Source organism: Rhinolophus sinicus, chromosome 14 (assembly GCF_057876585.1).
Source record: "Rhinolophus sinicus isolate RSI-liver-muscle chromosome 14, RSI-T2T, whole genome shotgun sequence".
Taxonomy (NCBI): Eukaryota; Metazoa; Chordata; class Mammalia; order Chiroptera; family Rhinolophidae; genus Rhinolophus; species Rhinolophus sinicus.
The window spans coordinates 147,742,026-147,759,187 of record NC_142514.1 but is presented as its reverse complement, the minus strand read 5'-3'; the positions used below and the strand labels follow the sequence as shown (position 1 = coordinate 147,759,187).

Here is a 17,162-nt window from a genome sequence, read left to right as displayed (position 1 = left end):
AAACAAATTGAAATATAGCTGCCCTGACACTGGGAGAGAATGGGAACTACATCCTGATGAATTTTTCATATTTCTGCCGTCAAAGTGAGTCAGCCAGACCCTCCCTGGGAATGAAATGAAGGGGCCCAAAGCAAAGCAAAGACTCAGCGTTCTTGTCACAGACCTTTAAGGTGACAGTTCAGGCAGCAGGTGGTGGTATTAACGTGGAATTACTATGGCTAATTTGAAGATTTCTCTCTCTCTCTCTCTCTCTCTCTCTCTCTCTCTCCCTCTCTCTCTCTCTCTCTCTCTCTCTCCCCTTCCCTCCCTCCCCGAGGGATTTGTTGGCCTCGAGGTCCCACCCAAGGTAGCTGGAGCAGCATTCTGCCCCTCTCCAGCTGCCCAGGGAGCTGTGAACACTCGAGTCAAGAGAGGTTAATTGGCTGGGGGTTAACACGGGGGTCGTATGCGCTGATCAGTTGGGGAATGCAGGATTAAGCAAAGTTAGCTGTTTCCAACAGGACTCAGGACCTTGAGTGCATTCATCTACATGTGAGTCTCCAAAAGCGGACAGAGCATGCAGAACTGACGCAATTCCTACACACTGTGGGAACAGCTTTCTACAGCAGAGGCCCTAATCTTCCTCTCTCCTCAAAGCTCCAGATGCTGAGGCCTCTGCCTGAAGATTCTTCCCAGCCCAGTTCTGCAACCAACCTGACCAGGGCAAGAAGACATTAGCGATCTCAGGCTCCCCAACAAGCGGGCCTCGAGAAGATCGTGAGGACAAAGAAGCAGCGCCCTGAATCCCGGGTGCCCTGAGCATAACCTACCCTTGCTTCTGACGCTCTCCCTCACCATCCATGGGCTCAATCCTTACATCTAGGCCCCTGTCCAGTTTCTCTGCCCAGCACTTGATTTCTATGCTGGACTTGAACCCCACTCTGAACCTCACCCCATTTGGTGAGACCCTGACATTTGCCTCGCTCTTGCCACCTCCTTCACAGGAGATGTGTTCTGCAACCAGATGCTCTGCTTCTCCTGCTGCTGGAATGTTCACTGAAAATACTACTGTACCTCTGCCCACATGACCTCACATATTATCTACCACGTGGGTGACCCCTACATCGCCCACCAACAGGCCTCTGGCATGGATATGTATTGTATATACCCAAGTGTGGTAAACCTCTTGGTTTGGGGACAATAGAATACCCCCTGCTCCCACTGGCAGCAGACTCACAGCCAGGCCACATGCCAGTCCCCAAGCACACCTAGTGCTAGCTACCGTCCATCCCCACTGGTCTGTGTTGGTAGGTTCTGGCATGCTCAGCAGCCATGCCCTTCCCAGGTTGTGACTAGGAGCTGAGCATTTCTTAAACGATGTCCCCATCACACTACAGGTCAGCAGGACACACAGTTGAGGTTTGAGGTTCAAGACCAAGGTATAAGTGGTGAGAATGGGGCTTCCCTTATGCACGGCGCTGGTTGAGCGGTGTGGAGCACACTCTGAAGGTTTAGATCTTCTGGGAAGAATAGGACAATCATAGTAGATCAAAGATTCTAGGCATTTGGATTTTATGAACCATTACACTTAAAAAAAATACTCTTCAGGAGACTTTATAATGTTGGCAACCAAATAAGGGACAATAAATATAATAATAATCTGTAACCGCCAGCATTTCACGTAAGAAGCTCTACCCCAAAAAGGAGGGAAGACAATCTCAGCATTTGAAACATGAGTTCTGTGAAAAATTTCTGCATCTTCCCTGTTTTATCAGAGACCATGAGAAATTAATTATGGACCAGCCCTAGTAGGGTCTGAAATTATGGAGCCACAACCCAGTAGGGTCTCCAAGATCTCAAATGTTCTGCTCATCCTTCCTTCCTGCCAGCCAGAAAACAGACAGAAAGCAAGATGCTGGAGACCCAAGGGAGGTAGGGCTCCTGAGCAGCAGGAACCTGGAGCCTCTTGTGACATGAGAAAGCCTTGGTGGGGTCCAGAGACCTCACGGATGGGCCTCTCCCAGCAGGGTTTATGGACCTGTCACCTCCAAACCCACAGCAGTTCCAGGGGTGGTCATTTGGATGGTCACTGCAGCACAGAAAGGGACATACCTGCAAGTCTAGTTGTTCCCTTTCCTCTTGGAGGAGAGAAGTACCCCTGTACCCTTCACCTGGGGAGTATTGCCCCAGGACACAGCTGTGTTGGGGCCACACGTTAGCAGCTCTAGATGGGTACGGCAGACGAGAACCGCTCTGTGAGTCAGGGCAGCTTGGAGCCTGGAGGACGGCAGCCGGGACAGCAACCTGGGGGAAAGAAGTTGAGGATCTTTGTGAGGCCCCCAAGCATGTGTGAGTCTCATTCTCCTGTATTGAATGTTGAGCTTAAAAGTTGTCAGTGTCTTCCCCATTGTTCCTAAGATAAAAAAACCAAAAAACATATTTCTTAACTTGGGCTACCAGGCACTGTGTGAGCCTCATCACGCATGCTCTGTCTGACGCAGCGACTGTCTTTCAGGTCCGTCCCGTGTGCCCTGCACCCTAGGCACGGGCCGTTCCCTCTCTCTGCACCACTCTCCTCATGAGCCCCCTTTACCTCCTCATCTTTCAGATCTCAGCTGAAAAGCCTCTTCGTAGGGAGGCTTTCCTTAACCCCTTGGCCTGGAGCCGCGCTAACACGATAGCCGTATGTGGCTACTGAACGCTTGCAATGCGGCTGATCCCCACTGAAATGAGCCATAAGCGTAAAATACACACCAGGTTTTTGAAAACTTAGCATGAAAATAAGAAAGAAAAATATCTCAATGATAATTTGTCATATTGATTACATGTAGAACTATTTTAGATATATTGGGTTAAGTAAAATATTGTATTAAATTAAGTTTACCTCTGTTTTTTTGTGGGTTTTTTTGTTTGTTTTTTTACTTTCACTACTGTGGCTATCGGAAAATTTAAAATGATGTATGTGGCTCATATTTATGCCTCACAGTATATTTCTATTGGATGGTGATGGTTCGGAGCACGCCGCCCTGGTATGTGCTTGGATAGAACCTTATACTTTTCTTCCTAACCTTTATTGTACTTTATAATTATACATGCCCACTGGACTGTCAACTCCGTGAGGACAGAAACTATGTTTGTTTTGTTTTCCACTGTGTTCTCAGCTGCTAACACAGTCCTTGCCACACAGCAGGAGCACAGCAAACATGTGTGAAATATATTAATGCAATATCTAATATGTGCCAAATGCTTTATATGCAGCATGTCCAAACTTGTGTGCAGATGTGCATGTGTGTGTGTGTATATGTGTATGTGCAGGGAAAATGAAAACTCTGCTGTCGAAATCTTATACAAAAGCGCATCGTATAAAACAGAAGAACAATTTTGGATGAAACTGAGTGGGAGCCTCTACTTGGCACCCTTCATTGCCCACAGCAGCCCCTGAAGCCCCAGGTGAAACCCTACAGCCCCCCAATAGATAGCATGAAGACCACTGTGTTGCCTTTTCTAGCCTCTCCCTCGACAGCTCAGAGAGGAATTGTGCAGAGATTGCTAATGTGATTAGCAGCCACTGTGTGATGGAGCCAAGTAGAGTCGACCGAACAGCATATGGGGAGGTCCTCAGGACTCCGCTTATCTATCTGCCCAGCAGCAAGCTGGAGCCTTGTGACTTTGGTCAACTCTGGTGACTTCTCTGGTATAAATGGAGATGAATACATCTACTGTGAAAGGGTTGCTGTGGGGATTAAATGAGAAAATGCATTGTAGCACCTAGTATAGTCCCTGCACATAGTAGGTATTCAATAAATGGTTGCTGTTATTATCATCATTACCATTATTATTAGAAATAGCAAGCAGGAAGCCTTGGCACAGCAGTCTAAACAGTAGCATACTCCAATCACTTGCTAAATGTCTTTCCTTGCCTTAGTCATTAATTATCTGTATCCATGACTTATACTTGATATGGGTAAGTGCACGCACGCTCATGGATGTACGCACCAAATATACATGCCATTGAAGTCTACAGTCTGTTTTTGTAATATGTGCAGCACAGGAACGGAGCTGCATGTATTTCCATAAGTGGTCCTGCGCGGAGACAAGTGATCCTCAAATAGAAAACCAACTGTATCATCTCCCAAAAAACAGTTCCAATATCACTGTCTCTATGAGCTGAACAAGGGGCATATGAACATTTGTTCCTAATTAACAACAACAACAAAAATCTGTCTCACTTATTCTTAGTAACCAATCCTAACCCCAGTTCCTCAGGTGCTACATGTCCTGTTTCATTTGAGAAAGGCATCATCCCGTTTCCATGGTACCAAGGACAGACTCCAGGTCTCCACATTGCATACACCATGGCAGCTCCCGTTCATCATGCATCAACAAGGCAGCAGGCCAGGGGGAGTGGCTGCCCAAAAACTTGGTAACTACCCAGCAGGGGCCAATGGAGCTGAAAACTAGCATTTCCACTAAGAACTGCTGGGGCGGGAAAGTCCAAAGCAAGACCTGCCAATCAGTGACTCACTAACAGACATCTCTGTGGGCCCCAGCTGCCAGATCTGGGCCTGGAAACCAGGTGCAGTCTTGTTCCTCCCACCTTCCACCTGCCCCCTGCACTAATTCAGAAGCTGCATTCTGTGGCCCTTCCCCAGTGGTCCATAAGCCCAAAACTGGGGCTGCGGAAGCCTTGAGGGTATAGATAGGCCAGCAAAGAACGCCAAGAATCCCAGGCTTCCTGGCTTTGCCCTCCTCCCTTACAGCCCAAATCTCTGAAAGCACACACTGGCCATGGGCCCTGAGGTCCTTCCCGCCTTTTTCTCCCTCCTTTCGACCCATCATCACACTTTACTCATGAACCACTGAGACACATTGGCTTTATTTCATAGCTTGAGGCCTCATTTAACAAATCAGCCACAGTTTGTGGATGAGGCTAAAGCCCAGAGGTGAAGGACTTGCCCAAAGTCATTCATCTCATAAGTGCCTGAATCAAATTCAAACATTTGTTTGTTTTCTAAATCTAAAGCCCTTGCCTTTTTCTGCATAGCATGGTCCTCTTTGAGAGAGTAGTTTGCTGTAGCCCCAAACCCCGAGCTGCAGCTCACCCTCTATTCCTACTTGGAAATAATTTCTAATCAATTTCTAAACACTTAAAAACAAAACAGTAAGTGCCAGGAACCACTGTGGGTTTACCAAGAACAGGTAATGTCTATGCACATCCTTTCCTTTTTGTGTGGGTTATTAGATCTGCAGACCAGGGAAATCATGTAGAGATCATGTATCTGAGCTTCCAGAAGGTTCTGACAAGGGATCTCGCAGGGCTCTCTGGAGTGGCTGAGATAAAAGCTGGAGAATGAGTGAAATAGGTTCATGGTTGGTAGATCTACCATATCCAAGTAGCATAATTTAATGGAGCAAAGAGGGTCATGGGAGGGGGACTCAGATGCCTACGGATAAGTGGGGGGAGTGGTGAGGACTCTCGCCAATGGAAAGCGGTACAATCAGCCTAACAGGAGCAGCTAATGCAGTGAAAACAGCAAGGGCTTTGGAACCAGACAAACCTGGACTCAAATCCCAGTTCTACACTGATTAGCTGCCTGACCTTGGGAAAGGTACTTGACCACCCTGAGGCGGACCTCCCTGTCCTTATCATCCTGTCAGGAGAATCAAATGACATAGTGCATGTACCTTCTTCTCAATCGTTTCCTCATTCATTCAACAAACATTTATTGAGGCACTGGTGGTGAATGCTGGAGATACAAATATGCATAACAAATAGCTCCTGTTCTGAGAATGCATACAAATTAGGAGAGAAAGAAATGTTTAAAAAGAAATTCTAATACAGCATGATAAGTACAACAATAGAGTCATGTACAATACACAGAGGAGAAAGTGATTAGCGCTGAGGCAGAAGCAGAGGTGGTTGCCCAAGTAGACTTCCCAGAGAAGGTGATGCCTGCAATGTGTTCTGAACACAAATAAGCATCTTCCTGACAATCAAGGAGGAAGAAAACATTACAAGGACTTGGGAAAATGAAATAGCATGCTAGGCCTTGATGGAGCATAAAGAGCAAATGAGGGGCAGGGAGATGAACTTGGAGCCCAGCTTCTTCCCTACTCTTCCCACCCAAACCCCAAGGAAAGAAAACTGACAAAATGAGACAGAAATCCCTAGGGAGTTTACCTGGTCACAGAGAAGGCAAGAACAAGAAAGCTCCTTGCTTGCTCAAAAGAAGCCTGTAGGTCAGGCCCCTAGGTCAGGAAATTTGGAACTGGCATTTGTGAAAACATAAAGGATCTGCCAGAACCCTGATACCGACACATTCCATTAAGGGTCAGGTATATCCCAAAAGTTGACTAATGTGCTAAATTAATTTCCATTAATTAATATCCATGAATTAATTAATTAAGATTTGTCTCCTTCATCACCAAGGCCTCAGTGCCTAGAATAATGTCTGGCATGCAGTAGGAACTCAGTAAATATTTATTGAGTGAATAAATGTATGGATTCACAGGAAGTCTGCAGAGAAGTCTATGATAATAAGCCCGAGTTCTCTGTCCTTAGCTCATCATCATTAATAATTCAATGAAAACATAAAAGGATTTCTGGGGAAAACAGAAATAGTCAGAATGGAGCTGGGAAGAATTTTGAAGGTATTGGTGAATCAACTCAAGATTCAAAATATCTGAAGAAGACAGAGCAATAATCAATATTAAAAGAGATTTTAGCAGAACTGTCATCCGAGTTGAGAGAAGCGATTTAGCAGAAGTACACTTGGAAAAGAATCATGGGTCTTAATTGACCATAAACTCAGTAGGAATTTGAGGTAAAAAAAGCTGCCAAGAAAGTAACTGTGCTGTGAGGTGCAGAATCCAGAAATGTGATAGGTGAGGGACCCCAGAACAAGGTGTGCGGTTCAGACCACCTCTGCAGTGATTGGCCTAGTCTGTGAAGTATGCTCAAAGGAGAGAAATCAAGGACAGGACGGAGATTATATCATATGAGAAATGATCGAAGGAACTGGATGTGGTCAGCCTAGGGAAGTCTCAGAGGGTGTACGAGTTTCCCAGGCTGCCATAACAAAATACCCCAACTGGGAGGCTTGTAACCACCAAAATGTATTCTCTCACAGTGTTGGAGGCCAGAGTCCAAAATCAAGGTGTTACAGGACGATGGTCCCTCTGAAGTCTCTAAGAAAAAATCTGTCCTTGCCTTTTCCGGCTTCTTGTAGTCCAAGGTATTCCTTGGCTTGTGGCAGCATCATTGCAATCTCTGCAGCCATTTTCACATGCATTCTCCCTGTGTGTCCGTGTGTCTTCTTATAGGGACAGCAGTCTCTCTGATGAAGGGCCCACCCTATTGCAGTCTGACCTCATTTTCATTACATCTAAAATGACCCTATTTCCAAATTAGGTCACAGTCTTATGTAGCGGGGAGTTAGGACCTAACAGATTCTTTGGATGACACAAATCACCCTTAACCATGGGCAAAAGACCTGTCTTCATATATTTGAAGACCTCTCGTGTAGAAGATTTGATCTTGTTACGGATACCAGGACCAGAAAAAACCCAAGCAGCACTCAGAGAGTTAAGAAGTTCAGCTTTATTACGCTGGCGGGCTCAGCGGGATCCAAAGACTGAGCCCCTAGCAAGGTTTTGAGCAGGTTTTTATGGGTTGGGGACTTCCTTGAGTCGGGAAAGGGGTAGGTGTCGTCTGGTGATTGGCTCGGGGTGTGGCTTGGAGGGGGTTATGCGGAAGTGGGCTGGGGCTTAGGCTGGGACTTCTCTCTTTGCTTGGGCCACCATTTTAGGTCAGTTCCCCCATCAATCTGTATGGCTGAAAGGGCAGAACTAAGCACAGGGAGTGAAAACTTACCAGGATGCAAATTGTAGTTACTGATAAAGAACCGTCTAAAAGTTAAAGTTGCTCCTTTGTGACTCCAGCCGTGAAGCTGCTGAGGAAGCAGCATGACAACCCGTGGGTGGCATTCTTTCCTACAAAGGGGTTTGAACTGCATGGCCTCACGTCACTCTCAGTCCACTTGATTCCATGTGTCACTGCCCTTTGGTACTCTGGCACGAGGGAACCATTTTTAACCAAGCAGAGATTTAAGTGCCTATTTCCAAGAGGCAATGTAAGTAGATGAGCTCCACGATAATGCAGGCTGCTTATGAGAAATGGAGCGTGAATTGCAGGCCCAAGAAATGAATATAAATTCAACAGCTATTTTAATTTTTAATTGGAAAAAAAGCCCATCCCAGCCAGAAAGAATAGGGGAACAGTGTACTTTGCACAATGCTATGGAAAGCATTTGTTATCGCTGCTGAGACAAATGGTGAAGTCTCGTTGCCTCTGCCATCCTCGCAATTGGGGTGGGAAAGATTTCTGCAGGGACTGCCACTGCTGGCCGCCTCGATGGATAATGAAGGTCATGGTTTACGAGCACAAACTATTCTGCTCCAGATGCAGCTTCATTGGTATGCAGGCATGGAAACCCAGCAGCCAGCCCCATACACTGATCAGATTTTGGAGTTTAATAATAATGTACCTCTCTCTAACTCCCTCCCACTCTTTTGGACAGTTTTGTACTCAAGTGGAGCAGCTAGAAGATAGAAAGTGGTCAAGGGAAGAGAAGTGACATTTATTAGGCACCTACTTTGTGCCAGGCATTGGTCTCATTGAATTATGGAGGCTTTGTACTCCATGGATGATAAGGTCAGAGTGGGTTTGTGTGCGGGTGTGTGTGTACATGTTTCTGCATTTTGTGATCTAGATGGAGAGCAGGAAGGAGAGGGAAAGGTACGAAGTGCTTAAAAGATGGGAAGAGAATAGATCCAAAGGTGCATAAAGGGTCCAGGACCAGCCTCGTGGGCTGACGAATTAGGCAGCTTCTTTGGGGCCAGGTAGGGAAGCTTCCGCCTCTAACAGGGGTATCCAACTAGGACAGGATCCACAGGGTCAGCTCAGAGCAGAGTCATAGAGGTGACTAGAATCAGAGGCTGAAATGGAAGAGAGCTGAAGGACCTGAGAGGACGGAAGGTCTTCTGAGCCAGATGCACCTCAGCTGGACATGCAGGTATGTTCAGGACCCTGATGCATCCAGAGACCTAAACTCTGTCATCTTTATTCACTTTACATCGATTTATTTGCTTGAGTAACTCTGGAACCTCAGAAAAATGGTCTGCTTTAAGGCTCCAGACCAGGAGATCTCAGAAGTTGAAAGCAAATGGGTCATTGGGGAGATTGTCTGTAAAACAGATTCCCACATCCCACCCTCAGAGAGAGCCACATTCACTGGATTTAGGATGAAACTTGATGATCTGTACTTTTTTTTCTTTAATTAAAAAAAAAATTTTTTTAAATTGGGGAACAGTGTGTTTTTCCAGGACCCATCAGCTCCAAGTCAAGTCATTGTTTTCAATCTAGTTGTGGAGGACGCAGCACACTGGCCCATGTGCGAATCGAACCGGCGACCTTGGTGTTATGAGCGCTGCGCTCTAACAACTGAGCAAACTGGCCACCCAGATGATCTGTACTTTTAACAATCACCTCAGGTAAACAGAGGGCCATGGTTTGAGGAACACTACTTCAGATCACTTCAGATCACTTCATTAGGGAAAAAGAGGACGTGTCCATATCTGGGTTTAAAGGGAGAGGAAACAAGTATCCCTAATGGCCAGGTATGCTGGTGCCACAATATGGGAGCCTGGGGGACCTCACAGGCTGCTCTTCAGCTGTCCAGGGCCCAGAAATCTTAGAAACTCTTGGTTGTGCCTAGAATCTCACCTCGACTCTGTTCTTCGTTAGGGTAAGGGAAATTTCAGCTTTGTCAGCCATTATCACCTTAGCATGAATTAGACCATACTCAGCCAAATCCTTTCGCAGGAAAAACAAACACACAAGAGAAACTAACTTTTGTGGAATGCTCCCATGGTTGTCTGGCACTGCATTCACATTCTGCAGTGAAGGTCCTCAAAGGAGGCTTGGTCGGTGTTCTCACTGACACTATGCGATGGTATTCTCTGCACTTGATGGATGAGGAAATTAGGCTCAGAGAGATTAAACGTATTGTTCAAGGTCATTCAAGTGATAGCAGCAGACCCTAGATATAATCCAAGATCTATCTGCCTCTAAAAACCATGCTTTTCCCAGCAGACCGCTCTCCGACCACAGACTCTAATATAAGTGAGGAAAACGGGGAACCCAACTGAGAAGAGCAGGCCTGAGCAGGCTGCCACACAGAGAGGGAGAGGGTGACCAGGACAGAACACTGGCATGGAGGTAGAGGGTCCAAAGACAACTTGTACTTTTCCACAATTACCCTTGATCTGGTGCTTGAAGTGAAGTATCTGTCAGTCTAAATGAGCACCAGCCTTTATCAAGAAAGTGGTAAGGACAGGACATACCTCTTTCATTGGAGGGTTGGTGCTATGAGAAAGGGAAGAGGATCTGGGAGGCGAATAGCTGGTCACACCTGGGACTGGTGATAAGAATGGGGTCGAGGCTTGGCATGCCTGGCTATTGGCTCTTAGCTGGGCATGAAATGTGCCTCATCCGAACGGGAAAAGGGTTTGCACGGGGACTGAGCAATAGGGCTTTAAACGAAACGGAGTTGTGACAGGGGAGAGACACGGGAGGACCAGTAGATGCTGTAACTATAGGGGGGCACTGTTGAAAGAGTATAGAGGGAATGAGTGACTCCATGGGCCAGGTCTCAGGACAAACTAGAAACAGGCCTCAGTCCCACCCGGGAGCATCCATCTGGCAGCACCCGTGGCTGCACCTCATCTCTGCCGAATGTCCTGCCATTCCCTTCACCTGCATCTAGATCCAAATGAGCCCACTGCCTGTCTCCAAAATCAGTTTCTACTTTGACTTTGCTAATATCGTCAGAGCACCAACATTCCTGAAGTTTCAGTAGCTGAACCATCTCTATGGATTCTCTCTCCACCACATCCAGTCCCTTTCCAAATCCTACTGATGGCTTCTGGGTAACATCTCCCTACCTTTTCATTCTTATTGCCCTGTCCATAGGCTCGGGTCCAACCCACGCATCCCTCAATTATAGCAATTCCACAATTGGCTGTTCAAAGCTTTTTATGATCTAGCCTCATCCTAACTCATACACCAACTGCCTCCTCTTCCCTTGTTCACTCAAATGAGCCACTCCCTCCTACCAAAACGGTCTGTTTTAAGCCAGCCTCCATTCCTTTGCTCATGCCATTTCTTCCATATGGATTTCCATTTTCCCTGTGTATGCATTTACTGCCATCCCCATTCATTTATTCAACAAACATTAATGAGTGCCTACTATGTGCTAACAACCTTATAGATGCTAGGGAGCCAGTGAGGATCAGGACGAAATCCCTCTGCTCTTGGAGCTTACATTTAGTGGGGAGACTGTAAAACAAAGCCTGATAAAGGAGTAAAGAGTGGCACAGTGTGTGTGTGCATCTCTTGTAGACACGGTGGTCAGAAAAGGTGACTGTGGATCTGAGACATGAATGAAATTAGAGTGGATAATGTGAAACTTGGGTTAAAAAGTCTTCTCCTTTTTGAGAGATCAACATAAGCTTTTCAGAAATCACCCCCACCCCCGTGTTCCAGGACTTACTGTCTGAGGTAGTCACTGTGCATCTAAAAGGTTGGCCAGGGAGAAAAAATGTCTTCCTTGTGACTTGAGGAATGGTTTTTGCAGGTGCAATTTATTCCGTAGTGGAAGTTTCCCTAACTGGAGGCTAGCAAGGCAGCGAAGGCCACTCTGTCTGCTTTGACTCCATTAGCAGATGATAAACTCTTTGTGACTGAGGCAGAAAATGCCACTGGCAGCTTTAGGATGGAAGGACATCTATTGTCAAACTACTATCTTGAAATCATTGAGCTGAAGCCACAAAGAGAATGCCATCCTGAGGATGCTTCTGACTTTAAGATAACGATCCCAGGACAAATCAGTAAGAAATGTTTTCATGATGAGGAGCAGTGCAGGATCCATGAAAAGGATACTAAGCTGTGTCTGGGCTTTATTGAATTGAATCTTGCTTTGTAAATATTTTTAAAGAATGTAGTGTTAATATTTATAAGTGTGCAATGTGTTTTTATTTCAATGCAGTTAGCTGCTTTAATAAAGAGTTATATTTTTGCCAACCAGACAACACATTCACTGAGCACTTCCTATCACTGGGGATACACTGTGAGGAGGGTACAGTAGTGACTGGACAAATCTGGTCCCTGTCCCCAAGGAACTGCGGTCTAGCAGAGAACACAGATGCTAAATAAATTAGTTATCAATAATTCAATGATTACAAGTAAGCAGAATACTGCATAGAGAAGCACAGGGGCTACCAGAGTGTATGGGAAAGGGGTAATCAGAGCAGATTCCCTGAGGAAGGGACATGTCATCTAAGACAAATGTTGGCTAGTAGTAGATGGTGAAGGAAGGCGGACTGTTCCAGGCAGAGGAAACTGCAGGTATCCAAGATTGCTGGTGGGGAGGAGCATGGTGCTTGGGAGAAGAGCGAGTTCAGTGGGGTCTGGAGCGAAGAGGCACAGGATGGGGCTGGGAGGGCAGCCAGAGGTAAAACCAGAGCAAGGCTTTGGAGGATTCTGACTTTACCCTACGGGCTACGGAAGGCCACTTCACATTTGGATATTGGAGAAGCATACTAATCTCTGCCAAAACAGAATCATGTAAGTCCTCTCTTCAGGAAAGAACAATTTGAGATGAGAAATGAATCACCTTTTAAGAAGGGGATCAGCTTTAATTAAAGGGAACTGGAGAAAATCACTTGGACCTAAAAGTACTTTGGTTTATCTCGGCATTATGCTGTAAATTGCTTTTCTTGGCTGATAAGAGAAGCTGGAAGATAAAGATTATTTATAACCCAAGCAGTTAAAGAATCTATTTCCTTACAAATCAGATTGAGACAAGGTCCCCAATAAAACCAAACTAGATTATGCTCAACGTAGTGACAAATTTCTCAGCGACCATTCTATAGAAAGAGATAAGGACTGTCATTCTGTCAAATTATTTTGACAGACCTGTTTTTGCCCATTGGAAACTCAGACATTTAATGTTTATAAACAAATATCAAGAATTGTGAAATGTTTTAGATAGCCATGTGAAGTCATAAACATAACAAGGCTGTAATAGTTGAAAATTTGTAATTATTACTAGTAACTTCAGATAAAATTAAACATGGAATGATTAAATTCTTTTCTGTTTCTTTCCTTTGCCGAAACCCTATTGTTGACCAAGAACATAAAACTCCAGTTTACAATTTGAGGAGTTTCAAACAGTAGTTGTCAGTCTTTCTTTTGAAGCTGTTAAAATAAAAATGGAGCTTTGCTTATACTTCACTCCCTCCAGTTAACCTGTCTGCGGCTGCCCCTCCAAAACATTCCTCCCCAAATGTGTTTGCACACCTTCACTTGTGTCATTGCCCCCGCCTGGAACTCCCTTCTCATTTCCAGCTCCAGAGCCTGGTATTTCATACCAAACGACGAAGACTCTGCTACTTATTGGGAAGGAACTTCAGGTCTCTGAAGTGATGAATAAACTTGAAAGTTGCAACTCTAAATCCAACATGCCACCATTTGCTGATTTCCTTTTTTATGTAGGGAACAATACCCAAGGAAGGAACAGACTGAGAACATATAGGCCAATTATATGCTCCATAAATCAAAGTGGCACTCACTGACCCACTCTTAATAAAGCATGTGTTCTGTGCTACTCCCTAGTGGCTGAGGTGAGAGGGCCAATGAGCTACCCTCACCCTCTCTTCCAGTCCCCAAAGATCAAAGGCACCCACTGCCCAAGCTGTAGACCTGTTTGTGGCCGGAGTGAGGCTGCCTGGCTCACATGTGAATTGAATCTGTTCAGAGTGGCTTCAACTAATGCCAAGCCAAATGGCAACATACAATCTGAGAATGGGACAATCCTGGATATATGTTCCTTGGTCAATCCGGTAGTATTATTAACACAAAGGGGACAGGATAGTTAGTATGTTGCTAAGTAGACAGGGGGATGCCTGCTGGAATACACACAAAAAACAGCTATATCCTGAAACTCCAGGTCCTGGAATATCTCCTTCACTCCAGGACAGGAACACGAGAACACGCCTTGAGGTTAATAAATAATCTCAAATCCCTCCTGGCTGGACAAAGGAGCAGATCTGATAGAAGGAATGGGTTAGTTGTTAATCCCTTCAGGATGAGCAAACAGGACAAACCTAATAGATGAATTCTATTAGAAGGTTCCAGCCCCTTTTCCCAAACAGGCAGGGGAAAGTATAAAATAAAAGCCTTTTGCCTTAGCCGGTGGGAACCCCCATTCGAGAACCCCTCCCTCTCCAGAGCTGCAACCTCTTCTCCTGCCTCTAATAAACTATCTTCCTTTACAACTCTTTGCCTCTCCCTGGTCCGTGTGTTCATTCTTCAGCTTCACGAGACAAGATCCCGGCCCACACCCAGAAACTGCAGGCAGATCCAACGTCATTTACATTATTTGGGGACTCACAGAAAAATATTCCTACTTCACAGTGCCTAGATCATTTAAGATAAGACTATTCTGGCACGTCTTCAATGATTCTGTCTGAGAAATGGAAAGGTAGCAGGACCAACCTTGACGTATCAGAAGGCAGAGGTCAAGTCGAAAACAACACGCCTCATACTGCAGGCTGAAACCAAAGTGACTTTGAACTCAGGTTATTTCTGAGTACACAGTCCTTTCAGGCAGTGCACCCAATGCTATTAATATATATATATAAACCACCAATCAAATTGGCACCTTAGAAATCTTCTGCTGTTTGATCTACGTAAACAGTCACATCAGATCATTCAAGCCAAGAACTCCCAAGTTTAATGCTCCATGACTCTTCATGGATCCTACTCGTCTAGAATTTGTCCTGCAGAGACAGAGCCTAGGACTCCAACAGTCAGAGGTCGCCGCCTGTGTCATTCCAAACCAGCACTGTGCAGGCAGCTGCTCCTCTCCAGGCTGTCCTAATTAGCAGCACGGCACTCATTAACGGCTTCTGAGTGTTTAAACGTTTTCTCCCACATGAAGCAGGAAGGACCTGGAAAACCTCCCCAAAATACATCCTCCTGTGAAAGTGGTGCACGCCAAGGGAGCAGGTGTTTACTGATGATGGGCCTGACAGTTTGCTCTGCCAGGATCTGAGATTCTGATTCTCCCCAGAGCCAGTCAGGGTGGGGCAGAGATAACACCATCATCGCTTAGAATCACGGTGCTTAGCTGAGCACCTGGTACATAGTAGGCTCTCAATGTTAGCGACTCGTAGGGCTGATATTCTGCTAATAAGCACCGAGATAGCATAGTAGCTGTCAAAATGTGGGGAACTCCCACACTGGGTGGTAAATAGCTGCTTCACCAAGCTCCTGTCTGCCCCATACCCACCAGCACCACCGCCAGCACGTGGTGATGTGATGGCCTTCCCTGAGGACTTGTGGAACCTCCTCACAGGCTAGCATCCACTCTGATTGGTCAGTGCCATAGATACCAGTTAGTAAACTCATCCTCATTGTCATCATTATTGTTAATAGACTCACATTCTCACAAACATTCATACCCAGAAACGCAGCCCTGTCTCCCACAGGCTCTCTCCTACCGCTCTGATTTCTCCTCATTCTCCACAATAGGTTCCTATCCTCTGCCCATCCTTCCAGTGGTGGCATTTTCTGGCTCAACACAATCCTTAAATCATCCCATCCACAGCCGTGACATCACTTACATTGCTTGAGGGTTTGTCAATCCTCATTGGGGGGGATTTGTCGATGCAACTAGGTTGGACCTCTATTTCCCATAATTCTTTTCCCTGAATAGTTTTGGTAGCATGGACCTCAAGAGACCGTTTATGTGAGACTTAAAAGATGGAAGTGAAGTGGAGACAGTTCTTGTTTTACTCTCAGAAAGCCACCGCAGGGAAACAGGTGCTGTGACCACTTCTCTGCTGGCCGTCCTCACCCGTCAGGTAACAGCCAGGTGAGCAGCAACTCCAGCGCCTGCTGCACCGCTCCCTTCAACACCTCACACTTCAGGGCCAGGTGCATATTAGCTCTGTGATGAAGGAGACCAGCTTCTCTTGCAATGAATCTTTTTGTTTTGTTTTATGTTGAGATCTGACGATGGAACTATGCTTGTATTATAAGCTGGAACTGGAATATCATGGTAGAAAAAGCAGAAGGAATTCACGAATGACTTGCTACTTAAGGGCTCAACAAAGAACTATGAATAACCTAAGTTCAGGTCGGCTTTCCTTCTCATCCCCTCATGTCTATGAAAACATTAAACCACTGGACAGGATCCCTTGGAAGGGCACTGCCATGGAAAGGGTGCTCATGTTTGCAGATCAGAGCCTTTCATTACAGAGCAGCTGTTGTAATCAGTGACAAACACTACACCCACTGGGGGCTTGGCAGCAGCTTAATTATTAAGAATGCCTGTTACAGAAATGTGTCTGTATTTATTTATCATAAAGGCAACAGGCATTGCTAAGCAAATTCATAATGCAAAATGCAAAAATGTTAGCTTACTGTGGGGACAGAGCCAGGAGTGCAGTTTCCAGGCTCTCAGCCTCACATAGAAAGGTGCTGGCTCAGGTAGTAAAGGGCCATCAACTGTGATTGGATGGCCATCAGCTGTGGCTACTTGGCCGTCAGCTGTAACCAGTGAGCCACTGGCCACTAATATAACTGCTGTGGCTACGCTAGCAGCAAATGGGGGCTAGCAAGAAGATGGTGGCTGAGCTAGCAAGCGGCGCAGTGAGGGTTGTGAACAGTGTGGCTCCTGCTTCCTGTGTTTCCAACCCAGCTGCCAGCGAGACTATAGTGGTATGACTCCCCTACCTATGGCTCCGTGGGTGTTCCCTTTTGGCCTCACCATGTCTTGTGTTTTTGTGTGGGGAGCGGGAGCTGAGACCCTGCAGGCCGCCCTGCATGACACATGGCACAGCGAGCAGGGTCTCCCGCACGACACTTACTTAAAAGCAAGAAGCTTACATACTGGCCTTTACGTTCACATAGTAAATATGCTCATTACACATCTTCCTGCCTCTGTAATAACGTCCTGGTGTGGATCCCTAACACATCCTCCCTCTTCCCTTTCAGCATTTGTCCTGTGGGTGCCTGGTTATAATGGGAATACATTCCCTTACAAATGTTCTGTTTC

The 17,162-nt window shown here is 45.9% G+C and overlaps 1 protein-coding gene across 2 annotated transcripts in view; it reads right to left on the bottom strand.

The window, feature by feature from the left end:
- The window catches only part of LOC109446121 (uncharacterized), a 268,022-nt gene that overhangs the window by 42,522 nt on the left and 208,338 nt on the right, over positions 1-17,162 (bottom strand). For both annotated transcript variants that reach the window (XR_012497513.2, XM_088791636.1), the window contains one exon: positions 2,092-2,283. Coding sequence is in view for 1 of the 2 variants with exons in the window: in XM_088791636.1 (XP_088647762.1) it covers positions 2,092-2,283 (192 nt within the window). In the remaining variant the exon portion in view is untranslated. The remainder of the gene's footprint in view (positions 1-2,091; positions 2,284-17,162) is intronic.